Source organism: Odocoileus virginianus, chromosome X (assembly GCF_023699985.2).
Source record: "Odocoileus virginianus isolate 20LAN1187 ecotype Illinois chromosome X, Ovbor_1.2, whole genome shotgun sequence".
Lineage (NCBI taxonomy): Eukaryota > Metazoa > Chordata > Mammalia > Artiodactyla > Cervidae > Odocoileus > Odocoileus virginianus.
Genome location: NC_069708.1, coordinates 27,560,195 through 27,587,931, shown reverse-complemented (window position 1 = coordinate 27,587,931; position 27,737 = coordinate 27,560,195). Strand labels below are relative to the sequence as shown.

General features: G+C 40.7%; 1 protein-coding gene across 6 annotated transcripts in view; it reads right to left on the bottom strand.

Annotated features, from left to right (window-relative positions):
* Positions 1 to 27,737, bottom strand: part of DLG3 (discs large MAGUK scaffold protein 3) — a 54,509-nt gene that overhangs the window by 14,989 nt on the left and 11,783 nt on the right. For all 6 annotated transcript variants that reach the window (XM_070461841.1, XM_070461842.1, XM_020882960.2 and 3 more), the window contains one exon: positions 10,024 to 10,138. In XM_070461841.1, coding sequence (XP_070317942.1) covers positions 10,024 to 10,138 — 115 coding nt within the window. The remainder of the gene's footprint in view (positions 1 to 10,023; positions 10,139 to 27,737) is intronic.

Below are 27,737 nucleotides of genomic sequence, written 5' to 3'. Positions count from 1 at the left end.
ATATTTGAGATTTTTAACTATCTGTATACCTTAATTTCATTAAAAATTAATATAAGCTCATTATAGAATATCTGAAAAATAGAAAGCCTAAAAATAGAAAAATCACATTTAATGAATCTTAGAAGTAACTCTTCATACTATTGTGGTATTGTATAATATTGTATAATAAACACATAAATCAAAAAACCACATATTTCACTAAGTTAAAAACATGCTATCTATACACTATTTTGCAACCTCAGTTATCACTTGAAATTGTTTCATTAATATTTGAAATATCATTGACTATTTTCCAAAACTAATATTTTTAATGATGATACAACAATCTATTCTTTATTTTTTTTTAATTTTTTTTCCCAATTATTTTTATTAGTTGGAGGCTAATTACTTTACAATATTGTAGTGGTTTTTGCCATACATTGACATGAATCAGCCATGGATTTACATGTGTTCCCCATCCTGAACCCCCCTCCCACCTCCCTCCCCATCCCATCCCTCTGGGAACAACCTATTCTGAAGGATATCCATTAATTAAGAAAATATTTATCACCATCTAACATGAACAGATACCACTCTTCTAGGCACTTTTAAAAAAAGAAAAAAAAGAAAAAGGCACGGGGCAGGGAGGAATAAATAAATCAAACATCTGACTTAGTCATTTACTTCAGATGAAGAACATGTTTGGCTCTAAGTTTCCTGGAAACAAGGAAAAACAGTTAACTTCCCAATAAAATGTGGTACCTGCATACTATCTCATAAATTTGTGAATGAGAAATACTGAACAACAGAATGGACAATGCCTTTTTTAAACCATGATTTTGTCAAAAACATAGCAACACAATAGTTGTATTTGAAATTCTGAACTACAATATCATTCTCAGTTGAGAATGTAAAAGGTGAATTAACAAGAATTTCTTTTTCTATCAATTGGAACTGCAAATGAGTACAGAGCTTTGTAGAACATCAAAGCCTCATCCCACTTGCTATCAAAAAAAGAAAATCCCTTTGATATTCTCTAAATTTCTTTTCAGTGCAAGCATTTAATGAGTCTCAGTCTTTCCTAGGTCTTCTCTACCAGGCTAAACATTCAAAATTCTTTCAACAGTCCTTCCATTGTCGTGATCTTGCTTTGTTTTCCAAATCTCTTCCTACTGAAATTTTGTTTGACTAAGAGCTGGAAAAGTTCCTCACAAACAATGAAAACCAGTCCCAGAGATGCACAGGGCCTCATCTAGAGTTGTTTGGTGGTCAACTCATAGACCAGGGCTCTTAAATCTCAGAAAAAGTCTGTGAGGTCTAAGTCAAGGTCACATTTTTTAAAAAGGATAAAAAAGCTAACTGTCCACTTGGCTATGCCTGGAAAATACCTTTCTTCCATTATTTACATACTCACTGACTTTAACTGGCAGCACTGTGTTTGATCGACGGGAGATACAGAAGCAAAATCAGTCTTGGCCTTGTGCAGTGTGTTATAGCGAGAGGCACAGGGCAGGACAAACCAAGGCCTCAAAGTCTTCGGAGGGAGCATAGGTCATATCGAGCTTGGGGAATCTATGAGGAAGTGTTGACTTTTGAACTGGGCCTCAACAGGGTTCAGGTTTCAAAAGACAGATAGGGAGAGGCCCTTCCCCTCCGAGGCAAGCAGCCCAGGGTGTGTGCTGGGGTCACCAGTATCCATGTTTGGCCACACGGCAGGGCATTAGGGAGAGCAGCAGGCCAGGGCCTGCCTGTGGACAACCTGGAGTCCAGCTAAGGAGTCTGGCATTCATTTAGGAGGCCTTGTGGGACTGACTTCATTGCCTCTGCTTTCTTTTTTTTTAATATCGTTACTGGGCTAAACTTTCATATGGAAGGCAATTCACTAAAAGAATAGGCCTGAGTAGTAAAGTGAAACCACCTTTCAAATGACATACATTTCATGTAAAGGAAAAAGTATGTAAATTAGCCCTAGCCCTTAATAAACTTTGAAAAAATATCGACTACCTACCTAAGATCTTTAAGAAGCATGCTAAACTGTAGCCATCTAGCAGTAACAGTCTCTCTTATCAACAGCCTAGAAACATAAGGAAGTGACAGGGATTGGCACCTTGTTACAAATGCTTCCAGTCAGGCTTGGTAAGAGGATCAAAGGGCACCTTTCTCCACAACAAGAATATATCCTTCTGCCTGCCCCTTTTTATCCTTAGGGCAAGCACTCGGGAAAATCACATGCAATAACATACCACCCCTTTTAAATCAGACTAAACCACTGTTCCAGAGCCAAAAATCCTACACATGCAGAGCCCAGATGACACAGCGACCCACCTTTCCAACCTCTGACTCAAACCAAGGATGAGCAGGAAGGAAAAAGTAACACCTATATATCTCTGGACACCAAAAGAAAGACCATAATTAATGACTCTGTCACCTTGGTCCCATCTCATGTGTGAGCTTATTGACAAGAGTTTGTGTTGGGAGACTAGAAACCTCAGCAACTCCTTACCTTTTCTGGTCTAAAAAGAAAGAATTTCATGGGGGTCTCCAAGTTAAGGACTGGTCAGGTCAGAAGGAAACACTACATCAGGAGAGAACAAAGCTTATGAAAACATTATCATCCACAGCCTAAGAGCACAGCAAGTGGTCTACACAAAAGATTATTCTTCAACCCTGGATATGTCTATGCACCTCTGTGAAGCAAAGGAGAGCCACTTGTCAAACATCATGGCCAGGCCAAAAAATACTGACTTGTCTTAAGAGCGGGTAAAGAGCATGTCCAAGGGAAAATGTGGCACATAAAAACAGATAGCAGGTAATGAAGCCACCTTCTGGAACCACGACACACCAGCACAAAAAGCAGATGCTCACTGCCCAGGGTCTGCAGGTTGGAGTTCCCAAGCTAAGTTTCAGTACATCAGCTTTAAATGCCACTGCCTGTGACCCCATGGATTGTAGCCTGCCAGGCTCCTGTCCACGGGATTCTCCAGGCAAGAATACTAGAGTAGGTTGCCATTTCCTTCTCCAGGGGATCTTCCTGACCCCATGGGTTCACAAAGAGTCGGACACGACTGATCAACTAAACAACAATAAGAAGAGAGGCCTACAGGGATGATGTGTGCGCTCCAGGGGACTTTGCCTAATCTTCCTTTCAGCTGGGACCTCACTGCCAAGAGGGAAAGCAGAAACATAATCAGCTCAAAGTAAACAGATTAGTAGGCCCAAAGTCTCTGCAGTTTAGGTCCTAAATTTTAAACTTTGGGTCTGAAAGATCCAGAAAAAGCAAAAGCATCTGGCCCAGTCACCCCTGTGTGTTAGGGAATAGGAATGCAAAGAAAATGGCAGGAAACTGGTCAGGCAGGTTTCTCAGAGCAAACAACAGCACTTCAGCCTCAAAGGCAAGTAGCTGCTTCCGTGTGCTCACCTAGTAGTGTGACCACCTCTCTGCCTGTGACTCCAGCCATCTGCCTGGCCTGGGAGGCTCTGCCTGTCCCCTTGAAGTTCCCAAGCTAAGTTTCAGCACATCAGCTTTAAATGCCACTGTGTTTCCTAAGGAGAAAGCATCATCAAAGGTCTTGAAATATATGTTGTTTAAGTGGTGATCTTTCAAATAGTATCCCCTAAGAGATGCCCACTAACTTCCCTGGTAGTTCAGTGGAACAGAATCTGCTGCCAATGCAGGCAGCTCCCCTGGGGCATAACCCAAGTCCCACCCTTGTCTGTGACTGTGCCCACTCCAAATTTCCTTCTTTCAAATTCATATTATGTATTTAGCAGTGATCTTTCTTAATATTTTCTGTTTATTGCTATTTCATTCTTGTAGTTTTTTAATCTTTCATATTATATCCCTTTGGGGGATATAAACCATCAGCCCTTTGAGGACTAAGGCCATGTATGATATTTGTGAATGGTGATTAGACAAAGCTGGGGTAGGGAGCACAGAACACCCTACCAGTTACCACCCCCCAACAGGTTCTTCCATGAAAGTAAAAGTGTTAGTCACTCAGTCGTGTCCAACTCTTTCTGACCCCATGGACTGCAGCCCACCAGGCTCCTCTGTCCATGGAAGTCTCCAGGCAAAAATACTGGACTGGGTTGCCATTTCCTTCTCCAGGGGATCTTCCCCACTCAGGGACTGAACCCAGGTCTCCCACGTTGCAGACAAAGTCTTTACCATTTGAGCCACCTGGGAAGTCCCATGTTCTTTCACAGTATTGATATATCCCTCCCATACCAGTTGGGAGATTCTGCTTTCTTCCTTTGGTCAGTGTTATGGGCTGATTATTTGGGTGCCCCACTTTCAAGTTCATATGTTGAAGCCCTAACCCCTAATGTGATGGTGACTGGAGGTGGGGCCTTTGGGAGGTAACTAGGTTTAGATGAGGTCATGAGGGAAGGATCCTCATTCTAACATTACTGCCTTTATGAGAAGAGGAAGACAGGAGAGACCTGGCTCTTTCCTCAGAACACACTCAGGAAAGGCCATGTGAGGACACAGCAAGAAGGTGGGGGGAGTGGGGGGCTCAACAGAACCTGAATTTGCCAGAGCCTAGAACTTGGGACTTCCCAGCTCCAGAACTGGGGGGAGTGGGGGGCTCAACAGAACCTGAATTTGCCAGAGCCTAGAACTTGGGACTTCCCAGCTCCAGAACTATGAGAAATATATGGCTGTTGTTCAAGCTACTCAAGCCTATGGTATTTTGTTGTAGTAGCCCAAGCTACCTGAGACAGAAAGTACCTGATAAAAGGCACATATTACTTAAAAGTTGAGCAGCCCCTCCCTTACCTGGTCCATCTAAAGGATACACAGAGAGCTATGCAGTGGCAGTAATTCATCATCCCTTGACCTTAGCGTGAGAGTCAAAGTTTCTAGCAGCTTCTGAAGAGCAACTCAAAACCCCAAACTTGAGTACTTAAGTAGACACAAGATGGGCCATCACAAGAGGAGCAAATGCAACTGGCAGCCAGTCAGAAGTCCCTGGCACATCTTGAAGAAGGGAACATGGAGAACAGGGAAGGACACTGTTCTCCTCAGCCTGCCTCAGGGTCTCAGGCCTTAGAGTGCAGTTATGAAGTTAGAGGGGCATTGACAGATTCATGATGTGTGAATATTCAGGGTTCACAGCACCTGTTGGATCAGCTGAGGTGATGATGAGTCTAGGACTGGTGTCTGGGGTATATGACAGGCAGTTCCAGAATCACTGATACATGAAACTGTCCCATCCTCTGGTAGCACCCAACACTATATAAATTCTTGTTGCTTTTTAAGATGCAGACCATCATCACTTCCAAATTGTGTCAGATAGTGAAGCCTTCCAATATTATACCTTGTTGGCATCTTAATCTACAACTGAAACTCATTAATGAGCAAGACAAAGTTGGACCCCCTCAAGCATCATCCTGGGCTAAGCACAGAGTAGTGTAACAAATGCTTGTTAACAAGAAGGAGCATCTTCCAGCTTTCTCTGATAACCAAGCCAATGTTTCTGACAGTTTCTTGAATCAGGACTACAGATAAGGCATGATTTCCTTCCGAGAGCGGGAAGAAGGTTAGGATGGCAGATGGCCAGCCAGAAGGCCAGGACTCCCAAAATGCCTGATGCTGTCCCGTGGCTGCAAAGAATGTAACCAAGTTAACAGGAACAGACTTTCAAAAACTATTTCCACAAATGTACTATCAAACCTCCTGGCAATGTTTGGAGGACAAGGTCTTTTGCTTATCTATGGAATTAATTAGTTAAATATGAACGTAGAACTTGGAGGTCTCTGGAATGCTAAACTTCCCCGTGTCTTTTCACTACCTTCACATCAGAACAGCCTGAGTTAAACCTGAGCTGGTCACCCTGACCCTGAGCAAAAGGCTGGAGAAGCATATTTCTATGGACTTTTCCAGGGTGGAAGGCAAATGAACCAGAAAAGCAGAGGCCCTAGACTGGGCACAAAGAGGGCCTCTGCTCACCCTGTCTATACTGTTTAAGAGATGTTTCTAGTATGGTGAAGGATGGGAAAGGCCTTTCCATTAAGTCACTAGTGACTTTAAAACCAAGTCTCATTTTCCAAACACTGTTATCTGTCCTTTCTCCTGCTGACTTGCTCCACAAATCCCATCTCCCCTGTGGTCAGGGCAGTTGCAGCTCCCTAGAGCTTCACCTGCTACAGCCTTGGTGCAGCTGCAAGAGGGTGGTATTTGCTTCAAAATAGTTTTGCAAGCCCATGCACACCAGAGGAGGATAGAGACTCAGGGGAAGGGAAGGGAGGAGGCTCATGTCAGAAGGAGAAGCAATAGAGAATAGAATTACAGGTGAAACTCCCATGAAAAGGGTTCCTTAACTTTAATCACCTGCTGCACACTATCTTCTGTGCGGATGGTAAGCTGCTGGAGGGCAGGAACCACTTCTACTGCTTCCTTGAATCTACCCCCACAACCACACTTAATTTCTCAAGCCTGTGCTTTACTGCTTTGCACATCGCAGGAGCTAAAGTAGGCGTTATGTTGTTTTCAAGTGAAACAGAAATAAACATCTATTGTGACAAATAAGTCATCATTCCTAAGTATTATGATTGCTTGTTAAAAACAATTTCCCCAAACCTGGTGAATCCAAATTGATAGGAGAGGAGCCTGGGAATCTGTATATTTATTAGCATGCCAGCTGATTCCTATCAGTAAGTTTGGGAACTGCTGAGAGAACCACATTCTGGTCAGAACAACCAGGTTCAAATTCCAGTTTTGGAATTTCTCAGCTGTCTAACTGGAGTTTCAGTTTTCTTACCTGCAAAATGAGAACAACAATACCTACTGTGTAGCATTATTAAAAGAGACTAACAAAGGTCCTAATGCAGAGCACGTGTTCCCTAAATGTTTGTTCCCCTTCATCCTGAAGACACTGGGAACTACTAAAAGTCTCTGAGTAGATCATTAGCTTCAACCTGCTCTGCAACCCCAGAGGTTGCCCAGCCTCTTCTGTAACACCTCCAGTGACGAAGGATCATATTTACTATCTCCAAAAGCAGTCCATTCCATTTTCAGACAGTTTTAATCATTAGCTCTTTCTTCCTTATGTAGAACTGAGATCCGCCTTGGGTGACAGAACAAATCTAATCCCTTTTCCACACGATAGGCTGATGCAATTAATTAAGATAAGGACAGTGAGGAGGAGGAGGTGTGTGTATGTGGAGGGGAGGGGTCCATTTGGAACACACTGCTTGTTTGAAGCACTGGGAGGGCAGCTCCAGGCACATGTCCAGCAAGTGGTTGATACGCAGGTCTGGAGTTCAGTAAAGGGATCAGAATTGTCATTTACATGATGTAAGAATTTGAAACTGTGAAAATAAATGACGCTGCTATCTATGGGGCAGAGCTAATGAAAGGTATTGAAGAATGGTCAGCAAGGTAGAAAGAGAGCCTTTAAAGAAGAAAGCTGGTAAATTCATGAAAAGTACTGTGGTGAAGAGGTCAGACCAATGGCAGAGAATCATTGAACCAATCACCCCAAAAGAGTGGGGCTTCTGCCCCTCCAGAGTCTTCTGGAGTTGCTTGGGATCACACCATCATGCTGAAAAGCAAATGCACGCTTCCTTTCCTACTGAAAGAGAGACAATTTGAAGAAGTAGCAGCAGCAAGTACAGATGACTGCAACATTTTCCAGCCTGGATGCTAAGACTGATTTCTCCAAATAAGGCTTCTATGCTCCTGTCTTTGGGGAAACACTGCTTAGTATAGTCCCTCCTGGAGATTAATCACAGTAAAGAATCCTATTTCCCTCTGTTTAATCCTGCATTTGCCCAACTTACTGAACCACTGATTTTTCACACAATACTTAACATCTTGAGGAACCAGTATTTCCTGGCACATAATTTGGCAAATTAGGTCAGCAGAAGAGAGACAAGACAATAGTTTACAGGACTGTTGGTATCAAGGGAAATTTTTTTTCTTTTCATAAATGGAAGAAACTTGAATATGTTTAAATGCTGAACAAAAGGAAGCCACTGTAGAGTTAAAAAAAAAAAAAAAAGGCCAAAAACAGGTACTAGAGTGAGCCAGGCTCCAAGCTTTGGTAGAGGATTAGCTCAGCAAAATACCTTAGGCCAAAAACAGGCATGAAAGGCAGTAGAGTGAGCCAGGCTCCAAGCTTTGGTAGAGGGTTAGCTTAGCAAAATACCTTAGCTCACTACTCTAGCCATAAAATATTATTTCCCTTGATGAATTCTAGTGATTACAAATGTTCACTATTCTAAACCATATTTACTTTCCTCTGAGGATACAGATGTTATCTAGATAAGGTTACGAGCAGATGATATAAACTGTATAAACTGATTCACTAGGAACAGAGTGCAGTCTCCACCCTTCTCCCCAGAGTCAGACAGAATGTGCCCCTTGCCAGGACCAGAGAAGGGTGTTTCAGGTCTTGTAGGTCAGGAGCTGATGCCCCACTCCCCCTGCCCAGGCAAGGACAGCTCTAGCACAGGATAGGCGGAGAGGGGAAATCTAAAAATAAAGCTCTCCAAAGAAACCGTCTTGCCTGAAGAGCAGCTTCCCACGCACACTGGAGTGCCACATCTGCGGGGGCTGGAAGCACGGGAACGGAACAATCCTGACCAAGTCACAAAAGTATTACCCTTTTGCGGGAGGCAACAGCACATTTGAATCCCCTCATTGGCACCCCAATGTCTAGGCTGCAGACCCAGAACAAGGGCTGAGTGACAGAAAACAGGAGACTGAAAAGATCACCAGTGAGTAGCCCAGCCTTCCTCCCGCTCTCCTCTCTTCACAGAAAACGTGAAGAAAGCTGCTCTCAACACAGAGGGAATCAAGCTGAGGGTTCATTCTAGAAAAGAACCATGAAGGAGTCTAGTGGGCTTGAGGCTCAAATCTGGACTCCCTTGGCTCTTCTCCCCACAGGAGGGTCAGGGACTAGCAACTGAGGAAAAAGAAAATCAAGCACCGAAAGTAAAACTGCAATTAGCATTTACATTGGTTGGCTATTGTCATCTCAAACCCCAAGGACAAAATAGATGTCACATTGCCAGGCAACTAGCAACTGTAGCCTCCCTTCCACGCCCCCCAGCTGGTATCGGAGACCACTAGAAAAAATTCAACCCAAGAGTTTGATAGAGGCATTAAAACACAGACACACACAAACACACAGACATAAACAAACACACAAGCCTCAGAGGACACACACACACACACACACACACACACACCTCAGAGGAGTAATCCTACCACTTCTTTCTCTGAGGATTTTACCCTTGGAGAGATACAATGTACTTACCCCAGACTGTTGGAGTTTTGCCAAGAAGCCCAAGCAGGAAGAAGAAAACTATCACTAATTCTAGGAGTCCACAGTGTTAATTTAGCAATCTAACTCTCCAAGAGGTTTGTACTTTGACCTGACAAAGTATTATAATGTGCCTCAAGGGTCACAAGCTCAACCTTGGACAGTATCTGTGAAAAGCTTTAGCAGCAATCCACTGCTATATATCTGTTCCACCCGCCCTTCCTGTGGAAGGTACATTATCCCATCCTATGTCCCATGACTCATTTACAGCAGACCAGTGCAGCAGGGAGCGAGCAAACACAACTTAAAACAAACAAACAAAACAGAATGCAGCAACCTGTCAATTCTTTGGTCTCTTAAAAGAGACCCTGTACCAGAACAGTGATAGCTGATATGTTCAGATACAAAGTCTGATGTCTATTATGCATATGTGGAAGTGGGAATGCCAAGTTTCCCCTCAAATCACAGATTGTGAACAAAGTACTTTGAACATTTGAGTGCTACTTGAATGCTGACTAGCAACAGTCTTTTACAATTAGAGAGCACACTGAAAATTTCCCATACTGAGTCATTCAGGAGTGAAAAGGAAGAAGCCAGCTCACAAAAGGGAGGAGATACTGACCATAAAGTACACAACCTGAACACACAGTGCCAAGTGTTGTTTTAGTACTGGGAGTACACACTCCCTATCCCACTAATTAAACAAGAAGGGCTGGGTTGGCACGGAGCTTCCCTCGTGCCACACAAGGTGGTGTTCAGAAGTGAGACTTACCTGACATACAAGGACCTCTTCTCACTTGTTCGCAGGGACCCAGACCCAGAGCTCATGCTGCTGTTCATCATCTGCTCTCGCAAGTCATGTATCTTCGATTCAAAGCGACTGTACTCTGTCAGGGAGACAAGGGAAAGGACAGGAAAAGAATGAACTCAAGGAGCTGCACTGAGCCTATCTGCCAGTGGCCAAAAGGCCAGGAGGACCCTTGGCTTCAAAGCAGCCAGAGCCAGCCCAGTCAATCTTTGCTTTGATAAGCAGAGTACCTCCGGCAAGCACAGAAAGAGAGATTTCTCTCCACCCCCAGAGTGAAAGAATGAAAGAATACACCTGAAAAAGTAGTAACTTTTGGACAAATCAAATGGAAAAAGCTTACTGATCCTTCAAAAAAAATAACTGGAAAGAGGTTCCAGAGCAGCCTTCATAAATCTTTAGAGCAGACACTGAAGCCCAAGGAGAGCAGATGGGAAAGGAGACTTTCCCAAAAAGTGGATTGCAGAGAACAGATGGCCCTGAGACGCAGGGTGGAAGGGCAGGAAAAGACCCGAGGCCATTATATGATTATTAGGCAAAGATGATCTGTTTCTAGGTGACTTTTTTTTTTTTTTTTTTGAGGAGGGAGAATGGAATGCAGTACAAAGGTAAAAACAAACCTCACAATCAGAAAAGGAGATCACAAAGTTCTCCTGAATTATCTCCCTTTTAACAATCAGGGTCTTTGGCTTCAGTAACAATTGAACATACATCACAATAAAAATTCTCCCAAACCCAGAAGTCTGCTGATATCTCTCTCCTCCAAAATCATCTAGTCAGTGGGATCGTAAGTCTGTGACCAACTATGTAGCCCACTGACACCATCACACAGCCTGAAAAAGCCTCATCATTCTGGAATGGTGACTCCAAGTTTATACCCAATTTAAGAAAACCTGACAAAGGAAAATGAACTCTATCCATACAACTAGTATAAAAGGTTTTTTATACGGTTACTTTACTGTGACGTTCTCCTAGTACATCTCAAATGTGATATTCACATTTACCACACACATAAAGATGCACACTCACACACATACCGCACACATTTTTCAGGTCTATGATCACCACATAAAATGGGATATCTCTAAGGCACAGACTGTGAAAATGATAGAAAAGAGGCATACTTCATTATGAGAAGCTGATTTTAAAGAAAATAAAAATTTATACTAGGGGGTTGAAGGTTGGGAACTGCTTTAAAAAAACAAACACATTTCCAGGGGGAAAAAATTCCACAAAAGCATTTTCATGCACCACAGAGGGCTGGCAAGAAGCATCCCCATCTAGTCTGTATGACTCTACAGGCAGAAAACAGAACACCTGTTCCAACACCTGACACTCCCCCCTTCCCTCAGCAAAGCAACCTGACCTTCAGTTGGGTATAAAGGGAAACAGTAAAAAGCCTAAAGGGGAGAGAAGAGAGTTCTAGCTCAAACAAATCTCCTCTTCCCAACTAAGTTTCTTTTTGTTCACTCTGGTACCAATGAAGCCTACTGGTTAAATTTGTGTGCTCTTTCATTCATCACGCACTGGTGTTATGGTGATTTGTCCTCATTACTTACTCCCATCCCTGAAATCCTGCAGGAAGCAGTTAAGTCAATGACTCACCCATTAAATGTTGGGGGGGGGGGGGAAGAAAGACAGCAGCTGGACAATGTCCCTGTTCTGAGGGTTACAAGGCAACACATCAATATCAATGAGGCGTCCCAATCTAAAGGTAGAGGGCGGTGACCAATCTATCACAGCAGCCCTGGACAGCAGCAGGGCTATCTACCTCCAGAGCCGCCCAGGCACGGGTCCCACCCTAAGGCTCAGCCCTCCAGCCCAACCCTCTCTAGTTGGCTCTTTCTCGCCCTCCTCCCCACTCACCGGCTGAGAGAAGACCGGGTGAAACAAAGAGATTTCTGACCAAGCAGCCCTTTCTTGCGCAAGATGAGTAAAGGGCAGAAATATGCATTGAACGCAGGAAAAAACACCCAATCTATCTTTAAGCTGTTTTCCCCTCTCCCAACTTGTTTATATATTCTCTTCTTTGGAATTGACTTGCCCACTGAACTCCAACTTAGCAGCAGGTCATGGCAGTTGCTTAGTAATTACATTTCTTTAAAAACCCTTTAAAAAACAACCACCAAACCACCATTTCCTCAAGCTCCTAATCCAAGGTTGATAACACTGTGCCAGAGGGCCCACTTAAAATAGACTATAGAAAGAGAACAAAGCTATTGCTTTAAGGAAGTCATTTTCTGTTTTCTACATGCTACTAAGCTTTCAAATCTATTAAACAGTGTTTTATTCACTTTTCCCCATTCAGATGATCCCGTTAGAGTTCTAGCTGCTCACAGGTCTCTGGCTTTTATTTGCAGAGTTATCTAATGTCCAGTAGGCACGGAATAGCCTTTGAATAAATGATTGTTGGGTAAACGAGAAGCAAATTAGAAAGCTGTGCCCAAGTCGATGCTTCTGTTCTCAAACTAATAAACCTAATGGTTTACTTAACTGATGGCTGCCAGCTTCACTGAGGGCTTGGAAAGGTAGTTAAGAGGTATTCCCATTTACTTTTGTTCCCAAGGTTAATTGTTGAAAGCAAATGGAGTATATGTTTTTTAAACACCTTTTTGAGATGCTAATAACCCACAGTGGGCATCTGATTAGCAAACTTTGTTTATAACAGAGAAAAAATAATTCTAACAAAAAGCTGTTTAGAATAGTCTTTAGATAGATAGTACCTCATCTTAATATTAGAGGCATCATTTTCCAAGAACAAAAGCTTCACCTAAACAGTATCTGAATTCTAACACCTCACAATTTGCCAAGGCTTCTCTTCCCCTTTCACTCAAAACAAACCCGTTGCTGGAAGGCATATCCTAGGCCTAAGTCATTGCCTTAGAAGCCCACCGGACCAGCCTCTGTAACCCAAATGTCCTACTTCAAACAGGCTATTTTAAAGAATATTTATTACTAAAATCTTAAGTCTACTAAACTGTGTTATATTTATTTTTTCCCATTCAGATGAACCCAACTATTTGTGATCCACAAAAGATATCCACAGTGAGTCATACCCTCATTCTCTTTACTAATCACAGAGAGAAAAGGGGGTGGGAGTAGGAGGACAATCATTCCCCCAAACAGCGTTCCTCACTGACCACCTGGGGGCCCTCTGAAAAACCAGGATCTTGGACCCTCGCACTTGACACTGACTCAGAACTTACTGAATAGGCCCAAGAATCTGTATTTTTGACAAGTATAAAGGTGAGTCTGATGCCAAATAAAGTTTGAAACTGCTGGTCTTGACTACAAAATTGAATTTTGTTTTTGTTAGTTCAGGGAAAAGACAAGATAAGTATTCTGCAGCCAGTCTCAAAAAGAAGGTAGGACAAGAGGGTTGGAAAGCTTTCATAAAAAAAGAAATCATAATATAATTGCAAATTCCATGGGAAAATGCTAAAGAGGCCTCTGTCCAATGTGCCTGCAGAGAAAGCTAATGAGTTTATTTTTTTAATTATAAAAGTAGCATATGATTTTAAAAAATATTTTTTTCTTTGGACATTCCTGTATCATTTCCCCATCCCAGTACCCAGAAGCAACTAGTTAGGAGTTTTAGTATGTATCCTTCCAGACTTATTTTCTGTATATATATATCATTTATATACATTAACAACTCACAATGATTCACATGATTTTTTCATTCTCTGGTATGTCATGGCAACCTATACTGACATGAATCATGACCTACCTCATTCTTTATAATAGCTGCATAGTATTGCATATTATGGACAGATCATAGTTTATTCAGTCATATCCTAACTGACATATATTTAAATTGTTGATTTTTTACATTACAATCAGTGCTGCTCTGTGTATTTGTATGAGCATTTCTGTAGCATAGATTCCTTGAATTGAAACTGCAGGGTCAAATGATACGTGCATGAAAAAATTTGATTGGCACTACCAAACTGAAGCCCAACATTCTGAAACCCTTCTAACTGGAAGTGAGGATAAACTGCTATTCTAAAGCTTCCAGCAGCTTTTCTGTTCCTGAAGAAATAGAACTTACCTTTAAGGACAGATTGATCTTTCGTTTTGGGAGAAAAAACTTTAATAAGCATTTTGGTTATGGGAAAGTAAAGCCAAAATTGCATTCTGGAATAGACAAAGAGGAACCTCAAATGTTCTCTCTGCATAATCACAGGAAAGGTCCACCTGTGGGTGGAATTGCTGATTTAAAGGGATTGTCCTACTACCTATATGACATTCTATCTACCTCTAGAAATATCTACCTTTAGTTTTGACCACTTTGCATCCACCTACTTGATAATTTCAGGCCAAATCTCCCTGATACTGGAAACAACAGCCCCCTTTCCCCTGTGCACAACCAGTGTTTCCTCAAGTTTTGCTGATGTTCTTCCTAACTGCCTCCTCAAACCATCTCTTTCTTTCTAATTTCCACTGCCATTGCCTTTTTGTTTTCTCATTATTATCTTATCTCTTGCCTTCTCTGGACCACTGCTGTATTGCTCTAGCTGGTAGTCTGTCTGCCCCCAGGCTCTCCAAATTCCAGTCCAGTTTAAGATTATTTGAAAAGCCTTCCTAAAACTCCAACTTGGAGCCCCTCATCCAAGTATCTATAATAATTCAATAGCAACCAAAGAATTTTAATATCTCAACTAAAATGTCAAAGACTGCTAAAACCATCATCCTATCACTCTTAGCTGATCTATCCCATGTGTCATCCATCAGACAGATCATCCTCTTTTAAAAACATTTTATTTATTTTTTTAATTGGTGGAAAACCGCTTTACAATTTTGTGTTGGTTTCTGGCATACAATAACAGAATCCTCTTTTGAGTTAACCTGCCGGCAACTCTTGAACACAATTTGTTCTTTCCTAGTTACTACTCCCTTGTCCTGAAATTTTCCTCCCTGCCTGACACTGAACATCCTTTATGTTGTTCACCACCCCGAAGTCTTATTCATTCATTTATTTATCCAAATATTAACTAAATGTCTACTGTGTGCTAAGCATTATGAGAGCTGATGGGAATATAAAGGTAATCAAATGGTTCCTAGAAATTACAATAATGAAAGAAACAACTATTTAATTACAACTTTAATTGATTGTGAGACTAACAGGGTGACCCAACCTACTGAGGGAGGGATAGGAGGGTGTTAACTAAGGTTTCCATGAGGAAGTGACATTTAAGTTGAGTCTTTAAGAATGAAGAGTTAGCCAGGGGAAGAGGGATAGATAAAGCATTCCAGACAGAAGAAACAAAATATGTGGGAGTACAAAATATCTGGATCACAGGGAAAGGAGATACTGGCAGATCAGACTAGGAAGGCAGACTGAGGTCAGATTATACATGACCTTGTGGATTTCTGCATCCATCCTAAGAGTAACAGAAAGAAGTCACTGAAAGATTTTAAGTAAAGGAATGACATGAACATGTGTGTATGTATATCACTTTGGCTATCATGGGGAGAATAAGTGTGGTGCCTCACATGTAGAGTTTCTTCAGAGCAGAAAACCATGCTTTCTCTTCTTATCTAGCACCTACAGCCTGGGGGTGGGCAGCCTGCTTTACAGCGTCCAAACCAGCTAGCTCCCAGTCTCTGTTCAAATATATCCAATGTTGGAAAGCTCTCTATTCTTTCATCATTAGACAACACTATCCAAGAGAAAACTGTTAGATTGAGGGCCATCTCTTTTGTTCACTGGTCCTATTTTGGTGTCTAAAACAGTATAAACATGACAAATTCTCTTCTGTATAACTGTATGAAGGAACAATTTAAAGAATATCAAAGAGCTGGGAAAGCCTGGAACAGGTTCCAAGATTACTGAATAAGACTGAAAAGAAGGTAGAGTGTGAACAGGGGAAGGGGTAGTGATGGAAGGTTGGGGGCCAAATTATAAGAGTTTGAGTAAGGGCTTTTCTTACTAGGTTCTGGGAACCACTGTTAAGTGTTTAAATAGGAAAGTAATACAATTAGAACTAGGTTTGGGGGGAAGATTATTCTGAGAACATAATATAGAAAGGAAAACAGGGACAAAGGCAACAGAGACCAAGAACCTGTTCTACTAGTACAGACAGTGACTTCAAAAGCTTGACATAGTGTGGGGGCAACTGAGGATAGAATGAAGAGGCAAGAATCGAGAAATATGCTGGAGCCAGAGGAGAGAAATTTTGACTTCTGATTGGATGTAGGGTGAGAAAGCATCAAAGGCAGCTTCTGAGTTGTTTCCTAAAAGACCAGGAAAAGGTAGGATAATATCAACCATAATAGAGAATGGCCATCATGTCCTCAAAATAAGTTCTCTCTTTTCCAGGCTAAATATTGTTACTTCCTTAAACATTCTTCACTAACATGGTTTCCAGGCCCTCCACTACCTCTCCCTTTTTAAAATCTAATGCCCAGAATTTGTGATGTAATTTCCTTTACAAAGCTATAAGCTCCTTGATGTGGTTTTTGTTTCCTTCTCAAAGTTTAGCATGGCAATAGGCACCCTTGTTGAGTCAACAACTTTTAATGAATGTGTAAACTTGCTGTAAAGATCTGACAGGACAAACCTGGACACTGTAATTCTCAAATTCTGGCTCCTCAGGAACTAATGTATGGAAAAAAAACACAAAACTTTCTCCTTCCACTCACCCCAAAAGGGTAAAACCTGAACAACAAAACTGCAAACCACTTCTGCAAAACACTAACATACCAGAGCTTTCAAGACCTACTTAATAGCCTAATAAAGCATCAAAGAGGACTGAAACTACAATGTTCACTAATATGAAATGGACACAGAGGGAGGTGGGAGGGGGGGATCGGGATGGGGAATACATGTAAATCCATGACTGATTCATGTCAATATATGACAAAACCCACTACAATACTGTAAAGTAATTAGCCTCCAACTAATAAAAATAAATGAAAAAAAATAAATAAAACATACCAATTCCAAAAAAAAAAAGAAATGGACACATAACCAAGCCTCCAAAGCCATCTCCCCTCTAAGACTTTGATCTCAAATGCATCTACCTTCCTAATGACAGAAAAATTGTCTTCTTGGTATTAGAGACGACACTTGTCAGTAATTTGGAAACGCTGAAAGGGGCTCAGTTTCTCATCAAACTATAGAAAACTTATTTGGTTCTTTTTGATTATGGGTAGGAAAATGTTGTAGAGACAAGAAACAAATAGAGGCAACAAAGAGTACCTAGTCTGCATGCAGCACTGACTACCTATGGTGTGAACGAAGATATAAAAGGTAAATGCTTCAAAATAAAATAAAAGCCATGCCTACCAAATTCGGAAATGACAATGAAGCTGGGGAGACAACTGGATGACAGACTTCAGACACACAGATTGTGACAGGCAGGAACAACGGAAAGACGCAAATACAAATAAAATGAAAAAGAGAAATGTAACTTGCTGACCTTAAGTTCCCACACAAATACAGAGTAAAAGACAGGGCTGAATAACAGCACAGTGTCTTGGTTCGCTATCATCACAAAATAAGTCAATAGTTGCCCAAAGACTCATTTGTTCCTAAGGAAGTGAAGGTGTTCAAATCTCAAATTCATACAGCCCTCATTTGCCATTGCTGAGCTGCCCTGAGCTCAGAGGAATCACATGAGAAAGTCACAAATTCTGATGAGTATGAACTGTGTTTTAGGTTTCTACAGTTGCCTGTGGAATGCAAATCCTCAGGATTTGTATGAATTACAAGCATCTATACCAACAACATAGTTCATGTTTTCAAAAGAAATGAATGGAGCCAAAAGTAAAATAAGCCCAATAAAGAAGATACCTGTCAGTGTGGGGATAAGCATATGAATCGTCAAAAAGCACATTTCTTAGAATCACAAACTTGTCTCTATAAAATAATATGAAGCCTATTACTTGGGTTAGTTTCTAATTATGGAGCCTACTATTTAAAAAATCTGACACCTCTAAAACTAAACCATTTCTCAGGTCCTTTCTGATTTTGACATAATTATGATTTTAGAATCAAGTCAATGTGGTCCATAAGAAATCAAACCTAAGACTAGTCTAATTAAAATTTTTAACATGATCTATGGAGAAGGAAATGGCAACCCACTCCAGTATTCTTGCCTGGAAAAGTCCATGGACAGAGGAGCCTGGCAGGCTGCATGGCAGTCCATGGGGTTACATGACCGAGCATGTGTGCACGAGGGTGGAGGGAGATGGGTTGGTAGCAATAAAGTGGTAGAACTAAAAAATAAAAATAAAAAAATAAAATAAAAATTTTAACATGATCTACAAGAAGGAAATCTTCACATCTGCAAATAATTCCAAACTCTTTGGGTCAAAAAATATCAATGTAAAGAGTATAAATTGAAACAAAAAGAATTTAAGGCTATATGAGAGGGCAGGAAAGTGGCAAACCGGCCTCCATATGGGCAAATGGTGCTTGAAGAAAATTTCAGCTCTTTTAGAACAATGGGCTCAGAACTATGACTAACCCAGAACAGAAATTTCAGTGTCATTGTATTTTGGTCCCTCCACTGTCATAATGCTTCCTCAGCCATATACACACATTACCAGAGTTCTGGATAGCATCCTGATACTGGGAATAAAACAGAAAACAAGACAATCCATATCAGCATGCCTTAAAAAATTCCAGATTATTCCTACTGACTAGATGTTTCTGTCCCATAAAGAGCTTAGTGAGGATGAAGGAAGGGCACTGAGCAAAAGCACTATACTATATAAAGGTGCCATGACATTCAGCCACCTGGTCTGAAATGAGTAGAATGAAAAATGCTTTGATCTTATGTCAAGCTAAGAAAAAGTTTTTCATAGGACCTAGCCATTGGCTCTTCTCACCTTATACTGAATCACTAAACAGAGATCAGGGTAAAAGCTTCAAATAGGGTCTTTTCTCTATTTCTAAAGAATTTCACATAGCATATTCAAATAAATACAAGATTAACAAAGCCTTTAGCTCCTTTAACCCATAAGTCAAAGTCTATGTAGAATCACCCCAAGACAAAACATCTCATCTGGAAAACACGAGAATGAATAAAGAATTATACCTTTCCTTGCTCTGAAGGTAGCAGGTACTCTTATTCACAACAATCTTTCCCACTTAACAGAAATATTGCAATATAGAGACTGAAACACAACATTTTATGACTATGCTTGCTAATGAGTTAATGTAACTGATTTCTTTTTATTTTCTATTTAATTGGAGGATAACTGCTTTACAATACTGTGTTGGGTTCTGCCTTAAATCAACATGAATCAGCCACAGGTATGTAACTGATTTCTGTTTTGCTTTGGTTTTTTTGTGGCTGCAGCTGCACCCAGCAGCTTGCAGGTTCATAGTTCCCCAACCAGGAATCAAACCCAGGCCCTCTGGAGTGGAAGTGCAGAATCCTAACCACTGGACTGCCAGGGAAATCCCTGATTTCTATGTTTTACATGTCAACTGAGAGTCTCGATTCAACTATTCGTCACAGTGGTCACTCCAACAGGATCACAAATTATCTGACAATATTTATTGGGGTATCAATTGGATCTTTTGGGCCAAGTTTCTGTGGAAGGAACCCAGAAACTGAGACCTAGAGAAAGACCCTTCTGGTTATTTGTCAAAACATCTGTGGTCATTTCTCAGTTAACTGATAATCCCAGAGTAAAATATCACAGAACAGAATTTAAGAAACCCAAAATCCAAATCATGAGCATGTGAGTGTAGTTGTGTGTGTGTGTGTGTGTGTGTGTGTGTGTGTGTGTGTGTGTAATAAAGGTAGCACTCCAAAACAGCAAGAAAATAATAGATTATCTGATAAATGGGTCCAAGGTAATTCCTTAAAATATTTGGAGCAAAAATAAGGTAGTATCCTATCTTACATCATAAATAAAGTCCCAGCAGGTTAAAGTTTTAAATGCAAAAAGAAAAACAACTAGAATTTTTTAAAAAGGTGGACATTTATTTTCTCTCAGGGTAAGAAAGGCCTTTCCAAAGCTATGGGCAGAGGCAAAATACACAAAAAAGAAAACACTGATAGATTTGACTACATAAAAACAAAACATCTGTACATCAAAATAAAATAAAAAGCAAAGTACAAAATGGGAAAAACCTTTCAACATATATGACTGACTACTTTAAAGCTTTTACGGGTCAGTAAGAACTGCTTCCCAGGTGGCGCTCGCTAGTGGTAAAGAACCCACATGCCAATGCAGGAGACATGAGATACACGGGGTACATACCAGGGTCAGGGAAGATCCCCTGGAGGAGGGCATGGCAACCCACTCTAGTATTCTTGCCTGGAGAATCTCATGGACAGAAGAGCCTAACGGGTTACAGTCCAGAGGGTCGCAAAGAGTCAGACACGACTGAAGCAACTTAGCATGCATGCAAGAACTGATAAATATACCTCAACAAGGAAATGGGGAAAGGGTATGAACAGGCAATCCACACATAAAAAATGATCAATGAACACACACACAGAAATGTTCAATTCTATTATTAAAAAGACATACAAATTAAGATATGCATTAAATAACATTTTTACCTAATTGCAAAGATATTTTAAAAAATAATACTCCATGTTAGCAAGGATCTCAAAATATACACTTTTATATTGTTGCTGGAGATAGAGAAATATATAAAATACATATTAAATATATCAAAAGTCTTAAACATGTTCATATCCGTTGCCCCAATAATTCCATTCCAAGGAAGTCATTCTGAACACACAATCACAGATTCACAAAAAGCCTCATAAAAAGATATCCATCAATGTGTTCTTTACAAAATCAAAAAATTGCAAACAACCTACGTGTCCTCCAATAAGGGAACGATTACATGAATTATGGCACACACATGATGGAATATTTAATTATTAAGAACCACTTTCATAAAATATTAATGATATATGCTAAGTTAAAAGAATGGATACAAGACTGCTTAAATACAATGATCCCAGTCTTGAAAGACATACATACGTACTATATGAGATATAAAGGTCTGGAGGGAAATACACGCAAATACAAGGTTATTTCTGGAGGTAGTTTTACACATGATTTGAGCTTTTTTTAACTTTGTATTTTGTTGTTTTCCAATTTTCTACAAATCTGAATATAATATTTACATATCCAGGAGAAATATAATTTTTAAAATTATATATTACAATATAAAATATAATCTTAGGGGGATGTGGAGGCAGACTGAAAAGGACAGGCCCAAGGATGAAGACAGGACACACGTGCACTAGAAATTCCCCTCCATGCTGCTCCTGGCTCATTCTTCATTTTTCCCTGGGACTGATCACTCAACCAGTTGCAGACAAATCCACTTAAACGTATTATCACTACTATCACCTTGCCATCTTACCCAAGAGTAGACCAAAGAAGCCCTGCCAATGCCTTACTGAAATCTAGATATACCACATCTACTATATTTCCTTGATCTACCAGTCTAGTAACCCTGTCCATCAAGGCATTTTGGCAGTCTGACATGATTTGTTTGACCTTGGTGAATCAATGGTGGTTTCAGTGCTCACCACTTCTTTTTCTGAGTGTTTACAAAACAACTCAATAATCTAGTTTATTTAACCCAAGATTTGCAAAATTCTTTCTTCTTTTTGAAAATCTGAAGGACACTCATGTATGCAGACCCCCCAATGTATATATTTATACGAAATGTGTTAAATTTATCAGGTTGAAAAATCCCCAAATCTCTAAGGTCTTTGCATTTTTAAGATATCTAAATTCAATGAAAAGTAAACAAAGATCCATTTCAAGAGGATGAAAGCCTTACCACAGAAAAGAAGAGCGAAAGACAAGACCTTTACTAATGCAAGATTGTTATTAACTCAAGACTGTGATTCAGTAACACTCTAGTCACAAACAGGAACTTGTGAACTGAATTCACAACTTACTTCCACTTATCTAACACAGAATTTGAGTTAGAAGAAACATGTGGGATCATTTTGCACAGTCCCATCATTTTACGTATCAGAAAATTGAGGCCCAAAGAGGTTGACAAGTACAAGATCATTCAGCTACTTAAAGTCAGAACTAGAACCCAGGACCTTGGCTACTCCTCCAAGATGATTCCCTTTCTTAAGATAAAAGGAACAAAAATCATATTTTTTAATCTCAAGAACAATGATATGTGTGCGTGCTTAGTCGCTCAGTCATGTCTGACTCTTTGGGACCCCACAGACTGTAGCCCATCAGGCTCCTCTGTCCACGGGATTCTCCAGGCAAGAATACTGCAGTGGGTTGCCATGCCCTCCTCCAGGAATCTTTCCAACCCAGGGACTGAACCCAGGTCTCCTGCATTTCAAGCAGATTCTTTACCATCTGAGCCACCAGGGATAGGCCCAAATTATTCTATTTCTCAATTAAAAACAATAAAACAATTACCCTATTGTGGAATATAAGTCTAAAGTTTTAAACAAAGCAACAGTGTAAATATCAGGGTCAAGATTTCAACAAGCAACACATTAAATCAAAAAGAAATCCTAAAAAGCTATAAACAGCTTTTATAAATAAGAAATAATTCATTTTCTATATTATTCTAATCACTCTACCCTATCAGAAGAACCAAAGTTCCTAGGATTTTGTCTCAAACCATCTAACAAGGACAAGAAAGCACCTGTCCAGCTAGAATCAGAATGTTTTGCCAACTCTAGCTACCATGTCCTTAAGCTACATGGAAGACAGAAAAGCCCAGTGCGCTTTTCTGTACAAACACACAGAAAGAGAGAGAGAGAGAGCTGTATATAAAGTTCAGCCCCAGGAGGCAAAACTGAAAAGAAAGCTAACATTTTTTTCTCTTCTAAGTTTGCAAAACAGGGTGGGCCTAAAAGGGTGTAGCCACTTTGGCAAAATCTGGCAGGTCCTCAAAACTGTTCAATATGGTTACCTTATGACCCAGCAATTCCACTCCTAGGAATATATACCCAAAAGAACTGAAAACATATGACCACACAAAAACTTCCCATGAACATTGATAGCAGCAGTATTCACAACAGTCAAAAGATGGAAACAACCCAAGTCCATCAACTGAAGAATGGATAAACGATTTGTGGTATAACCATAAGAAGAAATATTATTCAGTCTTAAAAAGGAACGAAGTGTTACATTGCTATGTCGGGACGAACCTTGAAAAAACTATGTTGAAAGAAGCCAGACACAAAAGATTGCATATTTTGCATATTATATGATTCCATTCATATGAATGAGCCAGAAAAAGGAAAGTTTACAGAAACAGAAAGTAGATTGGTGGGTGCCTTGGGCTAGGAAGAGGGGAGGAGTTTGGGGGAAATAGGGAGTGACTGCTAATGGGATGAGACTTCTTTTAGGGGTGAGGAAAATGTTCTAAAATTGACAGTTGTACCACTCTGAACATTCTAAAAACCACTGAGTGGTACACTGTAAATGGGTGAATTGTACAGTATGTGAATAAGCTGGTTTTTTTTTTTTAAGGTGGGCCCTATCATTTTATCAGGTCAGCATTCCTAGCTAAAATTATCTGCACCCAAGCCCTCCAGCACACAGTTGATAAGAGTGAAAGGTAGCACCTTTCCTCCTGCTTCCCTCTAATCACCTGAGTAATGACATAGTTGGCTTGCTCTGGTCTCAAGTCAATTCGTAAACAGCTTGAGAATCAAGGGACCAAGCAAAGCAAAACTGACTGGCAAATAATAAGCACATGAAAAGACACTCAACATTATTAGCCATTTGGGGAAATGCAAATAAAAACCACAATGAAATACCACTTCCCAAACACTAGAAAGGCTAGAATCAAAGACTGACATTTACAAGGGTTGGCGAGGATGTGGAGAAACTGTAACCCTCACACTGCTGGTGGGAATGTGAAATGGCACAGCCACTATGGAAAACACCCTGGGTATTCCTCCAAAGGTTAAATATAGAGTTGCCATATGATCCAGTTATATGCATACAGATGTTCGAAGAGTAGTATTCATAACAGCCAAAAAGTAGAAATAACCTAAATGCCTATCAACTCATAAATGGATAAACAAAATGTGATATATTCATACAACAGAATGTTATTCAGCCATAAAAATAAATGAAGTATTGATACATGCTACCATACAGATGAACCTCAAAAACACTATGCCAAGTGAAAGTAGTCAGTCATAAAAGACCATATAATATATGAATCCATTTATACAAAATGTCCAGAACAGGCAAATCCATATAAGCAGAAGTAGATTAGTAGCACTGAGGGGGATGGAGAGATTGGAGGGGTGGGAGATAGCTAAAGGATTCAGTTTCTTTTCGAAGTGGTGAAATGTTCTAAAATTGATTGACATGATGGTTGCACAACTCTGTGAATTCTACACCACTGAATTACACCCTTAAATGAGTGAACTGTAAGGTCATAAAAAATGAATTACAAATACAACTCCATTTTACTGCATTAGTATTCTTAAGCCTGCACATAATAAGTCAAGCCAACCAACTTTCATCTTTTGGCTCCTCCTGAGGTATCCCCCACAATATCATTCTATGGCAGTCTTCCTAAGTCCTCTTTCCTTTTGCAGGAGGGGGGTTCTCCCTCAGGTTTCGTTACCTCCTTTGGTATAGGAGTTTGTGATCATCAAGATTTAAAAAGCTAATAATTGGGACTCTCAGAGAGTATCTTCTGGGTAGAGTAGGGGGGCTCACAGCTTCTCTGCTGTGGAGAAAGGTAGTTGGCAGTCTATTGGCAAAAGCCTGGGACACGAAGTTCTCAGGAAATCTGACTTCAAATTTTGTTTCTGCCCCTTACTGGCTGTGGGACCTTGAGCAAGTCACTCAACCTCTCTGATCTTCACTTTCCTCATCTGTAAAATAGGGATTGTGTGTGTGTGTGCTTAGTCATTCAGTCGTGTCCTACTCTTTGTGACCCCCATGGACTGCAGCCTGCCAGGCTCCTCCGTCCATGGGGATTCTCCAGGCAAGAATACTGGAGTGGGTTACCATGTCCTCCTCCAGGGGATCTTCCCAACCCAGGGATCAAACCTAGGTCTCTCGCATAGCAGGTGGATTCTTTACCGTCTGAACCACCAGCAAAGCCCAGATAATAGGGATAATACCACCTATCCCATATGGATATTAGTGCTTACAAAGCCATCTAGAACACTGTTGTTGTTCAGTCACTAACTCATCTCCGACTCTTTGCGACCCCATGGACTGCAGCACTCCAGGCTTCCGTGGTGGTGGTGGTTGGTGGTTTAGTCACTAAGTCATGTCCAACTCTTGCGACCCCATGGACTGTAGCCTGCTAGGCTCCTCTGTCCATGGGATTCTCCAGACAAGAATACTGGAATGGGCTGCCATTTCCTTCTCCAGGGATCTTCCTGACCCAGGGATTGAACCTGGGTCTCCTGCATTGCAGGCAGATTCTCTACCAACTGAGCTACGAGGGAAGCCCACTATCTCCCGGAGTTTGTTCAAACTCATGTCCTTTGAATCAGTGATGCCATCCAACCATTTCAACCTCTGTCACCCCCATCTCCTCCGTCCTTCAATCTTTCCCAGCATTAGGGGCTTTTCCAATGAGTCAGCTCTTCACATCAGGTGGCCAAAGAACACAGGGCTGTGCTAAGTGCTAAGTCGCTTCAGTCGTGTCTGACTCTTGGCAGCCCTATGGACTGTAGCCTGCAAAGCTCCCCTGTCCATGGGATTCTCCAGGCAAGAATACTGGAGTGGGTTGCCATTTCCTTCTCCAGGGGATCTTCCCAGCCTAGGGATCAAACCAGTGTGTCTTAAGTCTCCTGCATTGGCAGGCAGGTTCTGAGAACACAGAGACACTCAATAATTCAACAAAATATGTGCCAGGCTCTGGACTAGGTGCTGGGGCACAAAGATAAATACAATAGTAGATGCCTTCAAATTGTTCATTGTAGAAATGCTATTAACAGGAATTCATTTTCTTCCTTTCTTCTTTTAAGATGTCAGTAGGAGTTTCAGGACTTTGATTCTTTGCCTTGATAAACTTTCACCTCTACCCTCTCAAGAGAGACCATGCTGATAGAGTGGCAGCTACATTTACATCCCTCATTCATGATGGTTACTTCAATGTTATGGGGAAAAACATCCCTTTTATGCTTATAAATTATTATCAAGACTGATCCTTAACTCTTCCAGGCCTTACCTGTACATGTTTCCATGGTGAAAAGTGTGCTGTTTCAGCACTTCAAAGTAAGTATGGAAAACTTTAATTCTTTTTCATTCTCCGTACCCCTGCCCCAGCCTGTCTGGATTTACATTCCAGTTGAAAAGACTAGTCACAAAGGATCAGTTCCCAGTTTAGCTACCTTAGTGACCAATTTCTGGCTCTCCTCCTGATTTGGGGTTCAGGTTCTATGCTAAAAACAAAAGGACTTTCCAGAAAAATACTATCCGAGTTTATAAACAGAGGCTGACAGAAAGTAACTCAGGAGGAAAATGTAGGAGATGATAGTTTCTAAGTCAAAATGTTATAATACGAAACCCATCCTTCCCTTGGTAGAGCAATTCCACAAGTCACAGAAAAATATTTTTCATTTTAGAATAGACTGGAAGGGAGCCTTTGCCAAGAGCCAGTTGTTTAAATTTCCAATTTGAATTTTAAGCAGGATTATACATGCCCAAGAACATCATGCTATTTTTAGCTAAATAGGTAGGATTGCTGTGTCCACAACAGTTTGGGGCAATCAAGAGTGAAACTATTAAACAGCATCTCTCACTGTGGTACCTTATCATTTAGCACTTCTATTTCCATTTTAATATCTTCCAAAGCTTCATCATACAAATGTTAGTAAAGCAACCATGCTAGGCATAATACAAAGTTTATATAGATAGACAAGGTTCCTATCTTCATTATGGGTTCAACCCATTAAGCAACCAGATATTTCAAAGTTAGAGCTGCCATCCAGCTTAAGTGCCCAGATGAGATACATCAGGAAGCAACTGTCCTACACTTATCACCCTTACAATGCTTGCACCATCTCTATGTATTCAAAAGAGAGGTGTAATGAAAATGTTCTAAAATTGACTGTGATGATGAATGCACAGTTCTGTGAATATACTAAAAGCCACTAAATTGTACACCTAAATGGATGCATTGTATGGTATATGAATCATATCTCAATTAAGCTGTTAAAAAAAGGAGAAAAAATGTTCTTGCTCTGATTGTTCTAATTAGTTAAAGCTATTTTTTTAATTTCTCCTACTAAAGGATATCTAGCTACAGGCTGCACTGGTTGAGCAATGGTGCCTCAGGGGCCACCACAGAGATCATTCGCACCTTCCCCCACACATACATTTTTCTTTCCCTCACTCTCTCTTCTATTAGTTTCCCTGTTCCTTTTCTCTGCTCCAAAAAGGTCTCAGGTTTCTCAGGTACTCCCAAGCACGATTTGTTCCAAGTGGTGGACTTTAGGATTATACTGATCGCTGACCCTCACAACATTCCCTTCATGACCTTAGGCAAGCCATGTCCCAGCTCTCCTGTCGCTGTTCTGATCTGCACAGTGAGGGGTTGGACTACGTGATCCTTTCCAGTGCCCACATTCCTTGTGAAAAAAATACAAATGATGAATACTTATTTGGCCAATAACATGGAAAGTCTCTGCCATTTTAGCCAACAAATATATATTTGGATTATTCATTTTGTAAATGCCTATGTGAGGCAATCCTCCAAAGAACAGTATTTAACATAA